This window comes from Struthio camelus, chromosome 2 (assembly GCF_040807025.1).
Source record: "Struthio camelus isolate bStrCam1 chromosome 2, bStrCam1.hap1, whole genome shotgun sequence".
NCBI lineage: Eukaryota > Metazoa > Chordata > Aves > Struthioniformes > Struthionidae > Struthio > Struthio camelus.
Genome location: NC_090943.1, coordinates 99394005 through 99410949, shown reverse-complemented (window position 1 = coordinate 99410949; position 16945 = coordinate 99394005). Strand labels below are relative to the sequence as shown.

Sequence of the window (16945 nt, the reverse complement as noted above, 5' to 3'; positions counted from 1 at the left end):
CTGGGCCGTAAAGAGATTTGTAGAAGGTCACTTAGCATGTAATTGCCAGAGCCAAGACTAGAGGCAGATCTTCAAGCCTGCCACGCACTGGCCTTACCCGAAGGTCTCCAGTGCCCGAGTAGGATTTTGCATTTTGGTGTAAATCTCAGTATGCTTTACAGCTAGAGAACCCATAGGAAGAATTAAATGATCTTGTTGATCTTTATTCAAATATAAAATAACTTGGTTTAGGCAGTAGGGGTGGATATATTTTGCATTCTGATAGGTGATTTTTACTTTCTCCTCCAGAAAGCTTGGGTTAAGTCCAGCTTGAGTCCTACCCTTAAGAGATGGGTAGGCCCACCAGGTTGTGAATTTCTGTGGCTTGAAAACTTGGGTTTGTCTTGGAATGCTTTCACTCACACGTGTAAGTTACTGAGACAGACTACACAGGGTTTTATTCAGGTTTCAGTTAGCTTGAAACACTGCATAGCTCACATACTGTGCGTCTAGGGGAAATTTAAAAAGGAAAAACACCAAGATGGCTAGGCATCCTGTGCTTCTGAACTTTGTTTCTCACTGGTTTGCAGTGCAGGAAAAGAACCTTGTAACTTTCCAAAGGCTTTTTTAGGCCAAGAATGCACTAATCATAAAGCATTATCTTGGTATTGGCCCTTATCTGAACAATTTAGATTCTGCTGTGTTGAGGCTGGAAATAGATTAGATACACTAGATGGCAGTTTGGTTCATAAAGGTACTCATTTTAAAAAATCTTGTTGCAAATGGTTTTGGTTTGGTTTGAAACAGGAGCGCTGCAAACTTCAGCTCTGGAGAACCAGAAAAAGAGAGAGAGAGAGGAACTAGAAATGGACAGATTTAGGAAAGCCCCTGGAGTGACTGGTCTGGAGAAGAAAACAAAGAGCAGTGGTACTGAGAAGCAAATTACACTGAAAAAATGTCTTGCAGTCACAGCAATCTGTGACCCATCCTTCCTAAATTGCAAACACATGGTAAATTGCTACATGTGTGCCCTTTTTCCTGTCAGGTGTGCAAATTCCTTGTACGGTTGTGTTCGTGTATGTGTATGCATCTACACAAATGATGAACATCGGGCCTCTGCTGTTTTCAGTAGTCATATAAGGATGTGATTTTTTTTTTTTCTCCCCCATCAATCAGCTGTGTTTTGGTGCTCTCACTGAGAGCTGTGCGTCTCCGGCTTCTTGATTAGAGGAACTGTCCTTGCATCGAAACCAGTTACTATGAGTTGCCCCAGTGCCTTGCATAATGAGATCTCCAAAGTAGTAATCTCCCCTCTGCAGTTTTCATCTTGCTCTCATTTCTCTCTCTGCAGCCAGACCACCGGTCTCTGCACCAGCAGAAGGAGGTACAAATTAGTAGGTAGCATTTGTGTCATGTCTTGTTCACAGATCTGTCAACACAGCCAATGTGTTGTAGTAGTGCAGGCTGGGAAGAGATCCTTTGCAGAGGGGAGAGTGCCACCGTCTGGCAGAGAGGGTTTGAAGCTGTTAAAAAAAAAATGCTACGGCAAAAGCTACACCAGTCTCATCCGGCAAAGTGTCACCTTATCAAGAAGCCTATCAGAAGCCGGCTGACATCATTGCAGCTAAAATACTCCCCAGCTGTGTTTCCCACCGGGGATGCTTCCAGAATGGAGTGAGAGTCACGTAGAGATATGATTAGAAGGAGGGTTTAATTTAGGTTTCCTGCAGATTCCAGGACTTGGGTCTCTTCCCAGATCAGCTGTGTCCCTGCATAGCAGTGACTGCTGTGCTGATTTTCCCTTGCCTGGTTAGAGAGGGAGAGTGCTTCTATGTGTCTGAAGTCTCCAGTGACCTCACCCTCAGCCTAGCGTGGATATATGGAAGCATTTAGCCTTATTAGCAGACATGCAGCAGTCGTTACTTGTTAGAAAATTGCCTGTGAAGAGGGCTTAGGCTTCTCATTGGAAGAACAGCACTCAGTCTTGCTGTTTAGAATAGTGACACTGTGATGCTGCTATACTTAAATATGTATTGACGCCAGAGTACAGCGGGAGTATAGGTGTATGTGTAGTTTGGCTTTGCAAAATATTTTGTTATAATTAAGTTTCACTCGTACATATACTTCTGGGAGGAGGGAGCTTTTTTAACAGTATTGTTAGAATGTAGATTATAAAGGATAAGTGCCATACAAAAATAGCATTGTTACCGTTAGCCTCCATTCATTTTGTATACTCCTCCCAATGATCTCTTGGAGCTCATTATAGTATTGATGAACTCGTATTTTCAGATTCTATACAAACATTAGATAATTCTCACACCACTTAAAGGAAAGAGGTAGCAATTTGTTTTTAGCTGGGCGTATACAACTGCAGTGTAAATAGGGAGGCACTATGTAGCTGCTGTCGTGTCTAATTATTGCTGTGGAAAATATTTTATAATATTTAAGTCCCCCCGCTAAGAAACCTAAAGTACAGCTTAAAAAGAAAAGATGAACATCCAGTTTATAACCTTTCCCATTTTGAACAGAATCATAGACATTAAAGATGGAAAAGTCCTGTTAGACCATTTAGTTAGTACCCCTGCCAGTTTAGTGTATATTTCTTTTAGACCTTCGTCCAGTTCAGCTTTCCATTTATATCTCTGCATGCACGCAAACCAATCCCTTTTTCTTTTGCTCAGCGCTCTTACTTTTCATCATCTTTGGCACTGTTACAGACATAAAAAGGAAGAGTTTGACTCTGTTCTCCGCTGCAGATGGAGATCTCTGCCTGCCTTCCACTCATGTGATCTCCGCAGCTTTGTTCTCCGGGCACAGGGGCAGTAACGCTTTGTTCCAGTGAATGACAGGGAAGCTGTATTTTCTGCTCAAATGTGTATTACTGAATTTGGGACATGCAGCAGATAAGGGCTCATATGATAAGCACGAGCTAGCCAGTGGTCCAACAGAAATCGCTTCCCTTGAGAAACAGAGTTTCCCTGCTGTGGGATCACACAGCTGCAGAGAGCCGTAGCTGCTAACCTTCAGGCCTGGGGTTTATTTGTTAGAGTGATGGCATGCTGAAGTGGGGCTGGATGCAGTCACGGCGGGATGCTGAAGGCCTCGCAGCCGCTCTCCTGTCCCCCAGCCCAGACCGTGCATCACGCCAGGTAGTCCTGTGGCAGGAACTACTGCCTGCAGCCCCATAAATCCCTCCAAGCAAATCCACTCTTGTGAAGGCAGACGGTGTTTGGGGGTGGTGGGACAGTGGCATGAGGAGTCCAAAAATCACTGGATAAGGGAAGTCAGGTGGAACCCAGGCACTGCGGGGACTTCTCTCTGGGAGAGAAAGGGAAGGAGCCACAAAAGAAGGCAATCACCTGAATTTCTTTCTTTCTTTCTTGTAGAAGTTATCATCTCCATACAGAACAGGGAAACATTCAGAGGTGCCTTTTCTTCCTTAGCAAGATTTTCCCCACAGTGAACAGAAAGCTTCACAAGTCTAAGAAGCATCCTTCCTACTTGTCCAGTGCCGGGAGGAATTTATCCCTTCGTGAAGGAGGCAGGGTCTTTTACCTTCCAAAAACAGTGGGATCTTTCCCACATGGGGCAATCAAAAGAAGGAGGTATCTCTTTGCAGACCCGATGGTTCCCTAGAGTCACTCGCACCCTCTTCTTTCAGGGCTGCATATCATGCTTTTCCCAGGAACTCCTGTCCTGGATATGTTTCTCTGAAGAGGGGAGGAGTGAAAATATGTATGAAGTATAGTTGCCTCCTAAGCCCTGCCCGTTTCCTGTGCTGTTCGGCAGCCCTCACCACTAGGATGCTGCTTCTTCTGTCTGGCAGTGGCTGACCATGAATGCCGTCCCTCAGGGGAGGGCAAAGAAGAGGACAAGCATGTACTTACAGATAGTTGTCAAAACCACTCTTGCAGGATGTAAGAGTTTGTGGATCGTGAACTTCCTAAGCCAGAGGTCTCATCCTTTTGCTTAAAGCCTTCTGATGGATTTTTATCACATGAGTTAGTCCAGTTGGTTTTTGAACCCGAGGAATCCTTCAGCACCCACAGCAAGGTGCTCTGCAGCAGAGAGCCCCACCACTTAATCGCACTTTGTTTCCACCACCACTTCCTTTTGTTTGGTCTGAACCTGCCACTCCTAGTTTCATCATATTTTAATAATATCAGAGAGAAAAGACTTAACTGGAAGATGTATGGTTACATTTATTGAAGTGTAGTTTGTACTGACTAGTTTTATTAGGTGGCTTCTGCTTTAGTGTTTGTTAGGTGGGTTGGAGCAGCGAACCCTGAGACTGAAGTTTCTGTGGCGTTCTGCAAAGGCACTGCAGTGACTATCTGCACGACAGGGACAGTATTTCCCGTGCCTCCCATTGTCCCAAATGTGTCACAGGTGTACATTTCCAGAGCAATCTGGATTGCATTCCTTAAGTACTGAATTTGGCTGAGAAATAAAAAGATAAAGTGATGTAGACAACTGTAGATACTCAGTGGTTGCTTTGAAAAGTTTTGGATGTTTTCACTAGTCATTCTTAAAAAACAGAAATAGAAGACCTTTGCAGTAGAGTCTTGGTGCAGTTAAAGAGGGACCAGCGTTTTGATTTCTTCCTTTATTGTGTTAATAGTTGGGAAAGCACAGAAACAAGTTCCAAATCCTTTTCTTTCTCTCATACAGTAATAACACCAAGATGTTGCAGGGAGGGAGCTTTTAAAATTAAACTTTCATATTTTAATGCGGTGTTCCTGCAGGAGAAAATGATGCAGGGGTATTTTTACTGAACTTTCACGGTTAAGAGGTCTTTGACTACTATTGCCCCTAGAGAATGGTTACTTTAAAATCCCAGTTCAGCTGAATCCAGAAGCAGCTAGCTAAAACAGTGCTTGAAAATCAGTGAGGGAACCCAGTGTGAATTGATAGATGTATACGAACGCTGTGACTGGATTGTGGATATCATAGCATTTTACCATGTTTATTGTTTGGTGTTATTCCTGATCACTACCCACAATTCGGGGGTTTCATTCAATGATTGGCAGTTCAAGAAAGTGTTTTATATGTCACATAAAAAAAAAATAACGCGGAAGCATATTCACATCAAGAGGAACTTGCATGTCAGTGAGGATGATGCACACAAACATGTTTGATTTACATAGCTAGAAGTAGTTTTTGATGGGGATGGAGAAGTACATTAGAAGAAAAAAAGAAGGGCAGGCAGGAAGGAAGAGAGAAAGAGGAAAGAAGTACCAATACCAAAGGAGAAATCTGAGTCTGTCAGGTGATCCACATGGAGAGGGGCCTGCGGCTCTATGTAGACAGCAGTTTCCATTAAAGTCCACAGGAGATACTGCGGATATTCACCACTTCTCCCAGTCAGACCCCTTACAGAGGTGTGTGCTGATGGAGAAGAAGCCCAAGCTCCGAGCAGGTGTTTTCACAAATCTTGGTCCGGGAGTGTTTCTGCTCAACGACATGCAGTGTTGAGGCTGTGCAGGTTGTCTAGCCCCACTTTATGTAGTTCAGGGCGTAAAGTAGGCCTCAGAGTCAGGTGCCCTTCCAGTATTACGGTGTATGTAATTGACTGCTTGCAGACAGTTCTCATCGGAATAAGGTTAATATGACAGAAACTGATTTGTGGAAGGGGAAGAGTATCGTGTACCTCTAAACTGCTCCTTTTGAAGTTCCCTATGTAGTGGCTTGCTATGTTGGGTAGCTGGAGTATCGAGAGAGTACCTGGAGTGTTATTCATTGGCTCGATCATGTAAGTGTGTGGCATATATTTATAGACATTTTAAGTTTCTTTCAACAGAAACAACAATTTCATAAACTGCGGTTGTCTGCTAGTGCATGGCATGGGTTGGAAGAGTCGAAAGTACAGTCAAAATCTGAGAGCTTCCTAGTTCTGAAGCCTCTATGTCTGCGTTGTGGGTCATCGATGTTCTAGTCTTTCTTCGCAAAGTGGATGTGGAACCAGTGAGGTCCAAGGAGAGCTACCTTGGGCCCCGTTTGCAGAGAGCATGTGTCTGAGGATACGCAGCCCAAGCGAGGAAAGCACAGGGGCGCTGAAATGCTCCCACTCTGCCCGCTGCCAAACAGGAGTTCTCAGGGTGCCTTAGCAGTGCAAAACCAGGCATTATCAGGAATTAATATCCATGCCAGAAAGGAAGGTGCTTCCAGAAAGAACCTGTGTGATCACTGGGTCTGACCTTTTCTGCGAGACAGACCATGCAACTTCATCCTAAGAGTCATGCTCGCCCTTTTCTGAAAAAAAGCTATTTGAACACAGGAGCACAGTGTGTATCTTAAACCACTTGTGTTCATTAATATTAAGATATATTTTTAACAATGCAAAGCCACATTTGGTATGACAGCCTTATTCACTCCTAAGGGTGAGAGATGGTTTTGTAAGCCTGCTGTGATATTTCTTTCAAATGAATCCCTGTTTCCTAGAGAGGGAAGCCCTTTAGACAGCTGGTATGTTCTCTGCATGCTGAATGGCTTAGAAATGAGATGGACATGTTTTGTATCACTTTGGTGTTCTCCTGCCTTTAGCCTCTAACAAATAAGGGTTAAATAACCAGAGAGCAAGATCCTGCGCGTGTCTGAGAAGAACTCCAGAGGCCACGGGGACCTTGGGAGCAGGACAGGGGATGTCTGGCTTGAGCATAGACCATCCTCTTAGAGGTGCAGATGTCATTGCTGTTACACACAGCACATTAATAGCATAAGCCAAATTAAAAAATATATATATTAGAATTTCCTGCCGTCATTGCGGTGTGCTAGAAGGGCTCAGTCCCGTAGGCTGTGAATCGCACAAGCCCACATCTACTGTCTGAACCTGCAGGCAGACACTGCACTCTGAGCAGCCAGCTGCTGACATACATAAGGATAAGCAGGTGTTTAGGTGCTTTATAATGTTAGAACCTCAAGGCCCAGCATTTGCAGTGTCAAGGAAGAGTAAGTGGCCTTTGCTGGTTTGTTCTCCTGACTATAGCAACATCCAGTAAGCTGATTAGGTACCTTCATAAGCATATATGTTCTTAAATTGGGGTGAAGTTTGAACTGCCCCTAGGAAAAGGAGATAGAGGGCAGAAGGAGATGGACTGGTCAGTGGAGATGAGCTTGACTGCAGAGCTTAGGTGAGACCGGCAGAGAAAGTTGAATAGCGACAGTCGCAAAGCTGTGTTTTGGGGGTTTGACCGAGTGGCTAATCATAACAGGCGCTTTTTGAAGGCAATGGAGGAGAGGTAGGCTTTCGGAAGAGAATGCGGGAGAAGGGAAGAAGCTGGACTAGTGACAGGACTGCTTAGGGAAAGTGGGTTAATGCCTGCTGCTGTTACAGACACACCTCCATACATACTCATGGGCTCACACTGTAAATCAACACGTCTTCAACCATTTCAAACGGATAAGTATGCACTCACAGAGACGGAGCTCGGGAAGGGGAGATACCTTCCTGTGGTCAGTTAGGAAATCGAGTGTCAGAACTGGGAGGAGATGCCACACCTTTTCCAGCCTCGTGTATCTTCCCTGGCGCGGTCCGTTGGTTGGAAAGTATTGGAGCTTCAGATTTGAGTGACAGGGGCTAGGTACCACAAGAGCATGGCGGTGAACGGAGTTTTTCAGACGCCGAAGTTTTGTTGCCCGCTATGTGTCACTGAGCAGCTGGATAAAGGTAAAGATCAATTCCCGTTGAGGTTTTGTGCCAGAAGTGCTGAACTCAGAGAAACTGTTAACACCCGTTTGACAAGGACAAGCTTGAAGCCAGATGCTCGGTGTACTGATACTACAGAAACCGCGTGGTGCTTTTACAATTTACTGCTTTATTCCCCTCTCCAGGCATGACTGCTGTGCGCGGAGCGTGGGCGTAAAGGCAAAGAGATGATCTCACGCTCTCTCTCTCGTTCTCTCTCTTTTTCTGTTGTTCCCCTCTCTTCCTGCAGGTCAGCGTGGAGGTCTTGGTAGAATACCCTTTTTTTGTGTTTGGACAAGGCTGGTCATCCTGCTGCCCGGAGAGAACCAGCCAGCTCTTTGATTTGCCATGTTCGAAACTCTCGGTGGGGGACGTCTGCATATCGCTTACGCTCAAGAACCTGAAGAATGGCTCTATAAAAAAGGGCCAGCCCATGGATTCAGCTAGTATCTTGCTGAAGCATTCAAAGAATGACAGTCTAGCTGGAAGTAGACACAGGTATGCGGAGCAGGAAAATGGAATTAATCAGGGAAGTGCACAGATGTTAGCTGAGAACGGTGAACTGAAGTTTCCGGACAAAATAGGATTGCCTGCAGCACCTTTGCTCACCAAAACAGAACCCAGCAAGCCCCCGGCAACGCGGAAGAGGAGGTGGTCAGCCCCTGAAACACGAAAACTAGAGAAATCAGAAGAGGAACCACCTTTGACTCTTCCCAAGCCTTCTTTTATTCCTCAGGAGGTTAAGATTTGCATTGAAGGTCGATCCAATGTAGGAAAGTAAAAGTTGTTTGGGGAAAGGAAATTAGGCTATCCCTTGTCATTTTTATCCAGATTACTGTACTGTAGACTAAATAACCCAGTATTTACATGTTATCATCTTATTTTAGGTTTATGTTATAACCTTGTTGTTATAGTTGCAGCTGGTATTATGCAGGAGACTGGTGCATATGTTTTTCCACAAGTGTTTGTCAGTGACTAGGTTTCTTGAGAGCTACGGAAGGGGCAGTATCTGCTTCACGCACCCTTAGTGGAAATGAATGTGTTGTCATGGCTCCTGTTTTCTAACACCTAGTGTAGAACAGGGTCCAGCTGTGATTTTGTTTTCTTCTATTTTTGTTGTTGGGTTTTTTTTTGTTTGTTTGTTTTTGTTTCGGATTCTGTTGTAGTTTTTCGGGGAGGTGAGGAGAAGGGAACTGTAGCAGAGGTGTCCGTCACGCGTGTGTTGTGTGTGTGTCAGTCCCAAGGCGGGATTGCGACTCTGTGGCAGGCTTGTGAAGAGAGTCTCTCACCCCAGGTGAATGCTAAGAACACAACCCACAGATGTTATCCAAAAGGATCAGACAGTCTCTGACGTTTTCACAATAAACCAACTCTTACTCAAGGCTCTACAGTATATATATATATATATATATATATATATATGTATGTATGTATGTATGTATGTATATGTATATATATATATATTTGTGTGTGTGTATATGTATATATATATTTTCCCCCCATGGGGTCTGACTGCACTGATTTTTATTCATAAAGCAACTGCCACACCAACATTTCCTTTCTGCTTGCTAGTGCAGTTCCATTGCCAGGAGTTGATATACGGGAAGGTTGTACTCTTGCATCATTCACCCTGCGAGTTTTCCTTACTGGCGTTGTGGGTGCGTGCGTGTGCGTGTGCGCGTGCGTGTGCGTGTGTGCGCGAGGAGGCCTCAAGTTGTGTGGATTTGCCTGGCTCAGGCTCACTCCTGTTTCTGTGCAGTGTTAGACAAATGGATCGGGTTATGCCATTGACATTTGCTTCCACAAGGTAGACGCATACTGCCCCTTTGAGATCACAGGCATAAATTGTTTGCAGTTAGGTTGCAAATCTTTGTCTTTAACTCTAGTACTGTTTTGAGTTCATGACTATGGACAACTGGTGCCACTTTTTTCAGATTTGGGTGTGACACGAGGAATCCGATGTTGAAGATGAACGTAGAATGTCTTTAAGCACTTAAAATGCTGTTCACACTTTATTGCTGAGCATCCTGGTCTAACACTCAGTGCGTACTGTATCTCACTTTAATCTGCTCGGAAAACAACAACAACAACAACAAACAAACGAGTCTCTTCAACACTGTAACTACATGCAACTATGTAGAGTTTTCTCACAGGCAAGATGCTGAAAGTTTTAATGTGGTTTCAAAGGGATGAATGTGAATTATTGAACTAGTATGTGACAGTCATTGTCCACAAAGGACTACTTAATAGGAGGCACTTTTTAAACTTTAATGCTTGAGAAAGAGTTAAAGGCATCTGTGAGCTGACAGATAATAAAAGAGTAAGAGAAAGGAAAAAGGAAAGAGAAAAAAAATCATTGTCCAGTGTTTTTGAAAAAGATGGACTTTAAAGAATCTTGCAATTTGCACATCTTGAGTTTATCATTTGTGTGGTATTCCTGCAGTTTTTACCTAATAATGTTGGGGGTTGGGGGTTGGGGAGGGGGGGATGGGGACTGAAAAGAGCATAAACAAATGTAGCAATTACTCACTAACCTGCCTATGCTCTAGGCCATTTCATAGGGTTATGTTCCTTTCGGAGTTCGTTTTTGGTCTTTCTACCATATCTGCCACACAGAACCAGGTCCTACGGGGACAGCTCTGAGAATTTTTTCTTCAGACTTACTGAGAGAGTTTTCCACAAAAAAGCATTTCTATACAAAGTGTTTGTTTGTTTTTAAAACAAACCTGTTGTTATTTTATTATTATTATTATTTGTTATTTTAATTGCATTGTTTTCCATTTGAAAGGCTAGATTTCAGAGTTTGGTACAAAACAGGAAGGGGGGATTCACGCCATTCAGTCTTTTATTTCCCCAAAATCTGGAAGGTAGGGCCGGATCCTTCGAGGTGCTGTGCACCATGCCTCCGGGCAAAGTCATGGGGAGGCGCAAGTATTAAAAGTGCTGCAGGTCTGAGCTAAAGCCTATTGCTGCCAATAGAAAGATCTCATTGATGTCAGTGGGATTTAGCTCGGGCCCTCCATGATCAAGCGTTCATGTTGTTATTTTTGGCTGGCGAGTTTGCATCCTTCAGGGTAGTTTTGAAGAAGCTGTACTAATAGGGAGAAAAGGAAATAAAAGTTCTTAATTAGAAGTACAGTACCTAAAATGAATAAATTTATTTATAACCTTGTTTTTCCCTCTCCCCTAAAATACAGTGCTTTTATTTAAGAGAAGAAACGTTAACCCCAAACCCCAGCTTTGACTCTGTTATTTGTTACTTGAAATTTAGCTCACACCAGAACTAATTGTTTTTATACCGTATTCTGGGGTGCACCAAAAAGTTTAAATAAGTTTAAAATAGCTTGAAACTTTTCTTGAATTTCCTTGAATTTTATTAACCTCTCAGCAGGCTACCAAATAGCTGAGTGGGTTTCTTCTCACAGTCACACTGCTTGTTTAGTGCTTATTTGTTAATATTTCTGCTCAGAGAAGTTGCTTAATCTTCCATATACTCTGCTCAGGGCACTTGCAATTTATTGTTTTGTTTTGTTTTCTGTTTTGTTTTTAAGCTTCGTTGGTAAAGGAATAGAAAGAATCGCAGATTTTAGTTCACATTTGTACCACTATTTTCGTAATTCACTCGTACTCAGAAAAATCTCAAATAAAACCATACACATGCACATTTGTGGTTAATAAGGAAGCAGGGGCTATTAAACTGACTGGATCTATTCAACTAACACTAAAAAAAATAAAAAATAATAATAATAAAAAATGAGTTTGGAGCAATAGGAATGTATTAGTTCTGTGCTTGTATTTCAGATTGAGGAATTCTGAAATAACTGGTTCTTTCCAAACAATTGTCCCTTTTCATGCTTTGGCTTTTGTAGGATGTGCAATACTTTACGTGCCAACTTAGACTCACCCGTGTGGTGTTAGCTAGATCTCATACCCACTTCTGATTTCCCCTTTTTGTTTTCCTTGAATAGTTTCTCTTTGTCTTTCGTTTTTCTGTTAGTACCCCTCCCTGGTTGTCATTCTCTCCCCGCCTCCCCCCGCCCAAAATTACAGACCAGGCATACCTTGACCTGGGAAACACCAATCCTTTCCTATTCAACAAGTGTGGCATGTGAATGAAGGGCCTGATTTGGCCTTATTTATTTGAAATGGATGTCCCTGGCCTCCGCAATGTAAAAGAAAAAAAGATCCAGGAAGGAAAAAAAAGCTTAATCAAAGTTTCCCCCCCACCGTCACCAAGAGAGGAGTGTGGGAGTTTGTCCTTTTTTAATGGGGGGGATTTTGCAAAACGTGAGACCCTGGTCTAGAGCAGCTCGTTCCCGTGGGTGGGCGGCGCTCTCTTGCACGAGCGACGGCCGCCTTTGCCGGCATAGCGAGTGGCATGTTTTGTCTGCTCTGTGCCCGTGACTGTTACTTTGTCGGCCTATTTGCGTGCAGGGGGACGCTTCCCGGCCGGACGCTGGGTTTCCCTGGCCGCAAGCTGTCGCCGCCACTGGAGCTGTCTCCCCTGCCGCAGCCGCCGGGCACGTGCTGAAATAGCAGCAGCAGGCACAGCGGCGTTGAGGCAAAGCCGGCTTGAGAGGTTTAGCTGCGTGCCGCTGTCCAGCGTCCACTTTGCAATATTAACTGACAATATAGTTTTCTTTTTCTTTTTGTCTTTTTTTTCTTTTTTGTACCAGGCCTGTTTAGTTTACAATGAAATGCATACAATCACCAAGAAATTAGTCAGGGCAAAGAAAATAAAACAAGAACCTCTTTATAGGGATTTCTAAAAATATCTATCTGTCTATCTATCTATCTATCTATCTATCTATATATATATCTATATATATAAAATGACTGTTCCTTATAGTGTTTAACTTAGGCATTGTTTCAGTTTGTCTGGGCCACATCATGGGGAATTTGAGTCTGATGTCACTTACCTCAAGTCCTATAGTTGAAACCCAAATTGGTGTTGCTGTTGACCTATTTTATGATTTTGTACATTGGGATTTTTTTTTCCCCTTTAAGACACAGACCTCGGGAGGAGGGGGACGTTCTTTTTATTCATTTAATTCCTTAGTCCTGTCATGCTTCATTAGACCTGTCGTCCCGTCACTTTCTCAGCCTGGGGAAGTGACATCACTACTCTCGTTTCCCTAAATCAAGGAACATTTAGAAACCTTTCACACCTTTTACTCAGGGATGGGGCTGGCATATGTGTGGTACACTGATGTGACCAGAAGCAGCACTTTTACTGCTCTGGAGTAGGGATGTACAATGTTACGGACAAGTTTGGATTTCCTGCATCTCATGATTTAACTTTGTAGATACCACGTAGATTGCAATACAAAAAGCAGCAGGCTCAGCGTGAACTGTAGCTGTTGGTTATCTTGAAAATTCACTCTGTGCAGAGATTTATTTTACTTAAATGTGTTGCCAATATTAAAAAGGAAGCAGTGAAATTGTGTTAATACTTGTAACTGCTAAAAAAAAAAAAAAAGGCCTGCATCAAGGAGAACAAATCCTCAATATTTTAAAACACTAATAGTGTTATTTCAGAGAGGGGTTCCTGGCACAGTTCTGTGTCCTCTGGGGCCCAGTTCTGCAAACACTTATACACGTGCTCAGGGAAGGTCTGAGCTGGCTGGCTGGAGGCAGCTGGGCTGCTCGGGAACTTGCTGTGAAGTACCTGTATAAATCTTTGTGAAATTGAAGCCTGGATGAGTTAGGGCCAGATGCTGACCTTCATCAGGCAGCTGCAAATTCTTGGGTTTTCACTAGGGTGCACTGCCCTGAGGGGGTGGGCATGAGGAGCAGGGATTTGGCCTGTTGAAATACTTCTGCTATCCTGTGAACTCAAAAAAAAAAAAAAAATTGCAAAATGGCACATGCACTCCTAGAAATAATTTCTATTTCTTCCCTCCCCATCACTACAGATAACAGCAGAGTCCACTTTGGGCTCTGACCAAGTGCTGATGTGAGAAACAAGGGGAGTTAACATATTTGCAGAGTGCAATCGTGAATTTTCTTTTCCATGGCTCATCCAACCCCCCAAAATCTGGAAGTAGAAAAATGAGAATTTATTGATACAGATATGCATACGTGCACACCCCCAGATAGATGTGTATGTTTGCACATGAATAAATATATGTGAATTTTTTTAAGCATATGGATACATGTCCACTTGATTTCCTGTCCTGAGGACAGTGTTGTGTTTTGTGTTGATAGGGAAATTCCAAACAAGTTGCACACCTCTACTCCAGAGTTCAATTTCTTTTACATAGACGACCTCGCTTCAGATGTGTTACCTTTACTGATAGGATCTTTTCTTGTAGCACTATACCTTGTGGGAATATTTTTTGATGTAAACCTAATTTGAGAAGCTTATTAAAAATAGAAACTTTTTTTGAAGCACTCACATTGAGGAGTACAGGTAATGTTTTAAAAAATTGCACAAAAGAAAAATGAATGTTGGAATGATTCATTCAGTGTTTGAAAAAGAGATGGCTCTGTTTGAACAGTGAGTTTCATATACCTTGTTTGTAAAAAAAAGAAAAAGTTTTTAAATACAAAAGCAGAGAAAGGTTGAAAGTTACATGTTTTTTGTATATAGAAATTGTCATGTCTAGATGATCTGATTTGTATTGGCTTTGGCCAGGAAGAATTATTACTTAAAAGGCTCTTAAAGAACAACTGTGCTTAATTTTCTGTTCATATTACATGGGTCCCATTTCTGGGGAGTAGAGTCATGCTTCACACTGTTTATTCCTGTGCTGAAAATAGACCTTGGAGCAGCAATTCTCAAGTGCAGCTACTGAGCACTTCAAAGGGTGGCTACTGTGCAAAACAAGAGTCTGACTCTTCCGTTGTGTTTTGGCGTTACGTCTCCCCTGCCTGCTCCGAGGGAGCCCCAGCTCCTCAGGCGCCTGTTCGCAACAGGGCCGGTGGGCAAGGACAGTTTCAGGGCAGGCCGCGGCAGTGCCCTCTCCGGGCAGAAGGGGCACAGCCTCAGTGGCCACGCCACGGTGGCTGGGCCCTGCCGGGGCAGGTGCAGCCGCAGCGGGCGTTCGATCAAGAGCTGCTGCCAGGTGAGGGCATCCCGCTTAGTTCCCACCTGGAGCCTTTTGCTCCCGTTTTCCCTCTCCCTAGGATGCTGTTCCATGTTTTTTCAGCACTTCCTGTTCCAAAAGAAACCCAAAGAATATAATCCTGAACAAGAAGTGTTTATAACAAGGGATCCTAGCCTACAGCTAAGAACAGCGTTAACACCCAAGGCAACATGGCCTTTTCCCCCTTTTACCACCCCCCCCCTCGTCTCCCCACATCTTTCATAGCTCCTAGGGAGCAGCTATACAAAGCATGTTTCCAGTGACGGTCTTGACTGATGGAGAGACTAGTTATTCAGAAGGCAAAAGGAGAGGATCCTGAATTACAGAGGAAAGGGTCCTTTTCTTGTCCAAAGATTGAGCTGAGCAGCCGGGAGCTGGCAGCAGGGAAAAAACAGGTGGAAGTTTCAGACTCTTCCTGTCCCTCTCTTGAGCTGGTAACCCAAGCTTCAGCTTTCACCATCGCGCAGGGCGAAAATAATCACCATGTCCAAGTGACCCCTGGGCACTCGGAAAAATGGCCCCAATTGTATTACAGTGAAGTGCATTCAGCCAATAGGTAGTATTTATACAATAACAGTCTCTAAGGTTTCTGTAGTTTTTCTTGTTGTTATCTGAAAGGACTCAAGTCTTCCACTGAGGATTTATGGAGGCTTCATCCAAGGTTGTTTCTTTTTTGTTAGCTTCTGTTTTGAGCGGTCAAAGCTCCTCTGTGCCCTTTCCCTCGACCATGCAGTAGGTATGCATTGGAAGTGTTGTTTGCAGTAATCGTTAGTCACTCGTTGAAGCTATTGTTGCTATACTACTGGATTGCTGATGAGCAAAAACTTCAGGGCCCAGATCCTCAGCGGGCTTGGAGTCGGTGTGGGACCATTGGCCTCCAGGTCAGTGCTGCTCTGCCACTTAACACCAGCTGAAGATGTGATCCCTCCCTGGTGTTTGCTTTCAAAATCAAGGACCCGATTACTCTCCCTCTAAATGTGCTCTGCAGGACTCCTGTCCAAGTCAGTAGGTGTTGGATCTGTGTAGCTGAGGACACGCATGGGCCAAGAGTGGCTGCAGGTGGCTAGATTTATGTCTTCTGTCTGGCCATTGCACTGGCCTCTTAGCAAAGTTACTAATCTGTTAAGGCATAGATACAACTTTTCACGACAGTCAGCTAATGTTGAAACTCACTAATGTATGTATTTGCTCTTTTTTGTTTGTTTTTGGAATAATATATTAACTAGTTGAACACTGTTCTTTTTGCAGTGTTAAAAGGGGGGGGGGGGGGGGGGAGGGAGGATTTCCCAACCTTTTTCAGTTCGGGTGAGCTACTGAAAATCATTTTGTACTAGCTATGTCACCATTCCTGACAGCCAGCAGGCTTGGACTGGCTTTCTCGTAAAGGCACTTGAAGACAGGCCTTATCGGGGTAGGTTTAGTCGTTCTACATCAGTAGTTTTTAAGGTCTTTTTTTTAATTGTTCGGTTCGGTATTGCTAATGAGGGTTGTTGCAAATCACACTTCCAGTGTAGTTCCTAGTGTAGGCCCAGTAAAAGGGATATTGCAGCTTTGTGTTGGGGAGAAATTGAGCTGACATGGCCAGTACAAAGGAGAAATAGGGAGGGAATAACGTTTTGCACCTTATTGAAAAGAGGAGAAAATTTTAAGTGCATACAGACATAGTTAAGAGCTTTTATTGTGACAGGAGAACTTTTTTCCATATGCGTGCATACTCTCTGTAATTCCAGTGTAAAATATTGTACTTGCACTAGCTTTTTTAAAACAAATATTAAAAAAAAAATGGAAGAATTCATATTCTATTTTCTAATGGTGGTGTGTCTATTTGTAGGATACACTCGCGTCTGTTTATTGAATTTTATGGTCCCTTTCTTTGATGGTGCTTGCAGGTTTTCTAGGTAGAAATTATTTCATTATTATAATAAAACAATGTTTGATTCAAAATTTGAACAAAATTGTTTTAAAGAAATTGTCTGTATACCAGTACAAGTTTATTGTTTCAGTATACTCGTACTAATAAAATAACAGTGCCAATTGCAAACGTGTACTTTGTCTTTATGAGTAAACACCAAATGTGAGACAGTTTTCCTATGGCAAGTAATTTGTCCAATTTACTCCCCCTGCTTAGCAACGCGTTTTAATAGCATTTGCTTTTATTCACAACTACGCAGAAACGGGTTATGTACCCATACAT

At 43.2% G+C, this 16945-nt stretch overlaps 1 protein-coding gene across 22 annotated transcripts in view; it reads left to right on the top strand.

Annotated features, from left to right (window-relative positions):
- ATXN1 (ataxin 1) overlaps positions 1-16945 on the top strand; it is a 287878-nt gene that overhangs the window by 212010 nt on the left and 58923 nt on the right. For 18 of the 22 annotated variants that reach the window (XM_068931763.1, XM_068931748.1, XM_068931756.1 and 15 more), the window contains one exon: positions 7914-16785. The exons of 3 other annotated variants lie outside the window; for them this stretch is intronic. In XM_068931763.1, the coding sequence (XP_068787864.1) occupies positions 7914-8444 (531 nt within the window). In that variant the 3' untranslated portion in view covers positions 8445-16785. Of the gene's footprint in view, positions 1-786; positions 16786-16945 lie in introns of those variants that run through there. One more of the 22 variants, XM_068931769.1, reaches the window with a different exon arrangement.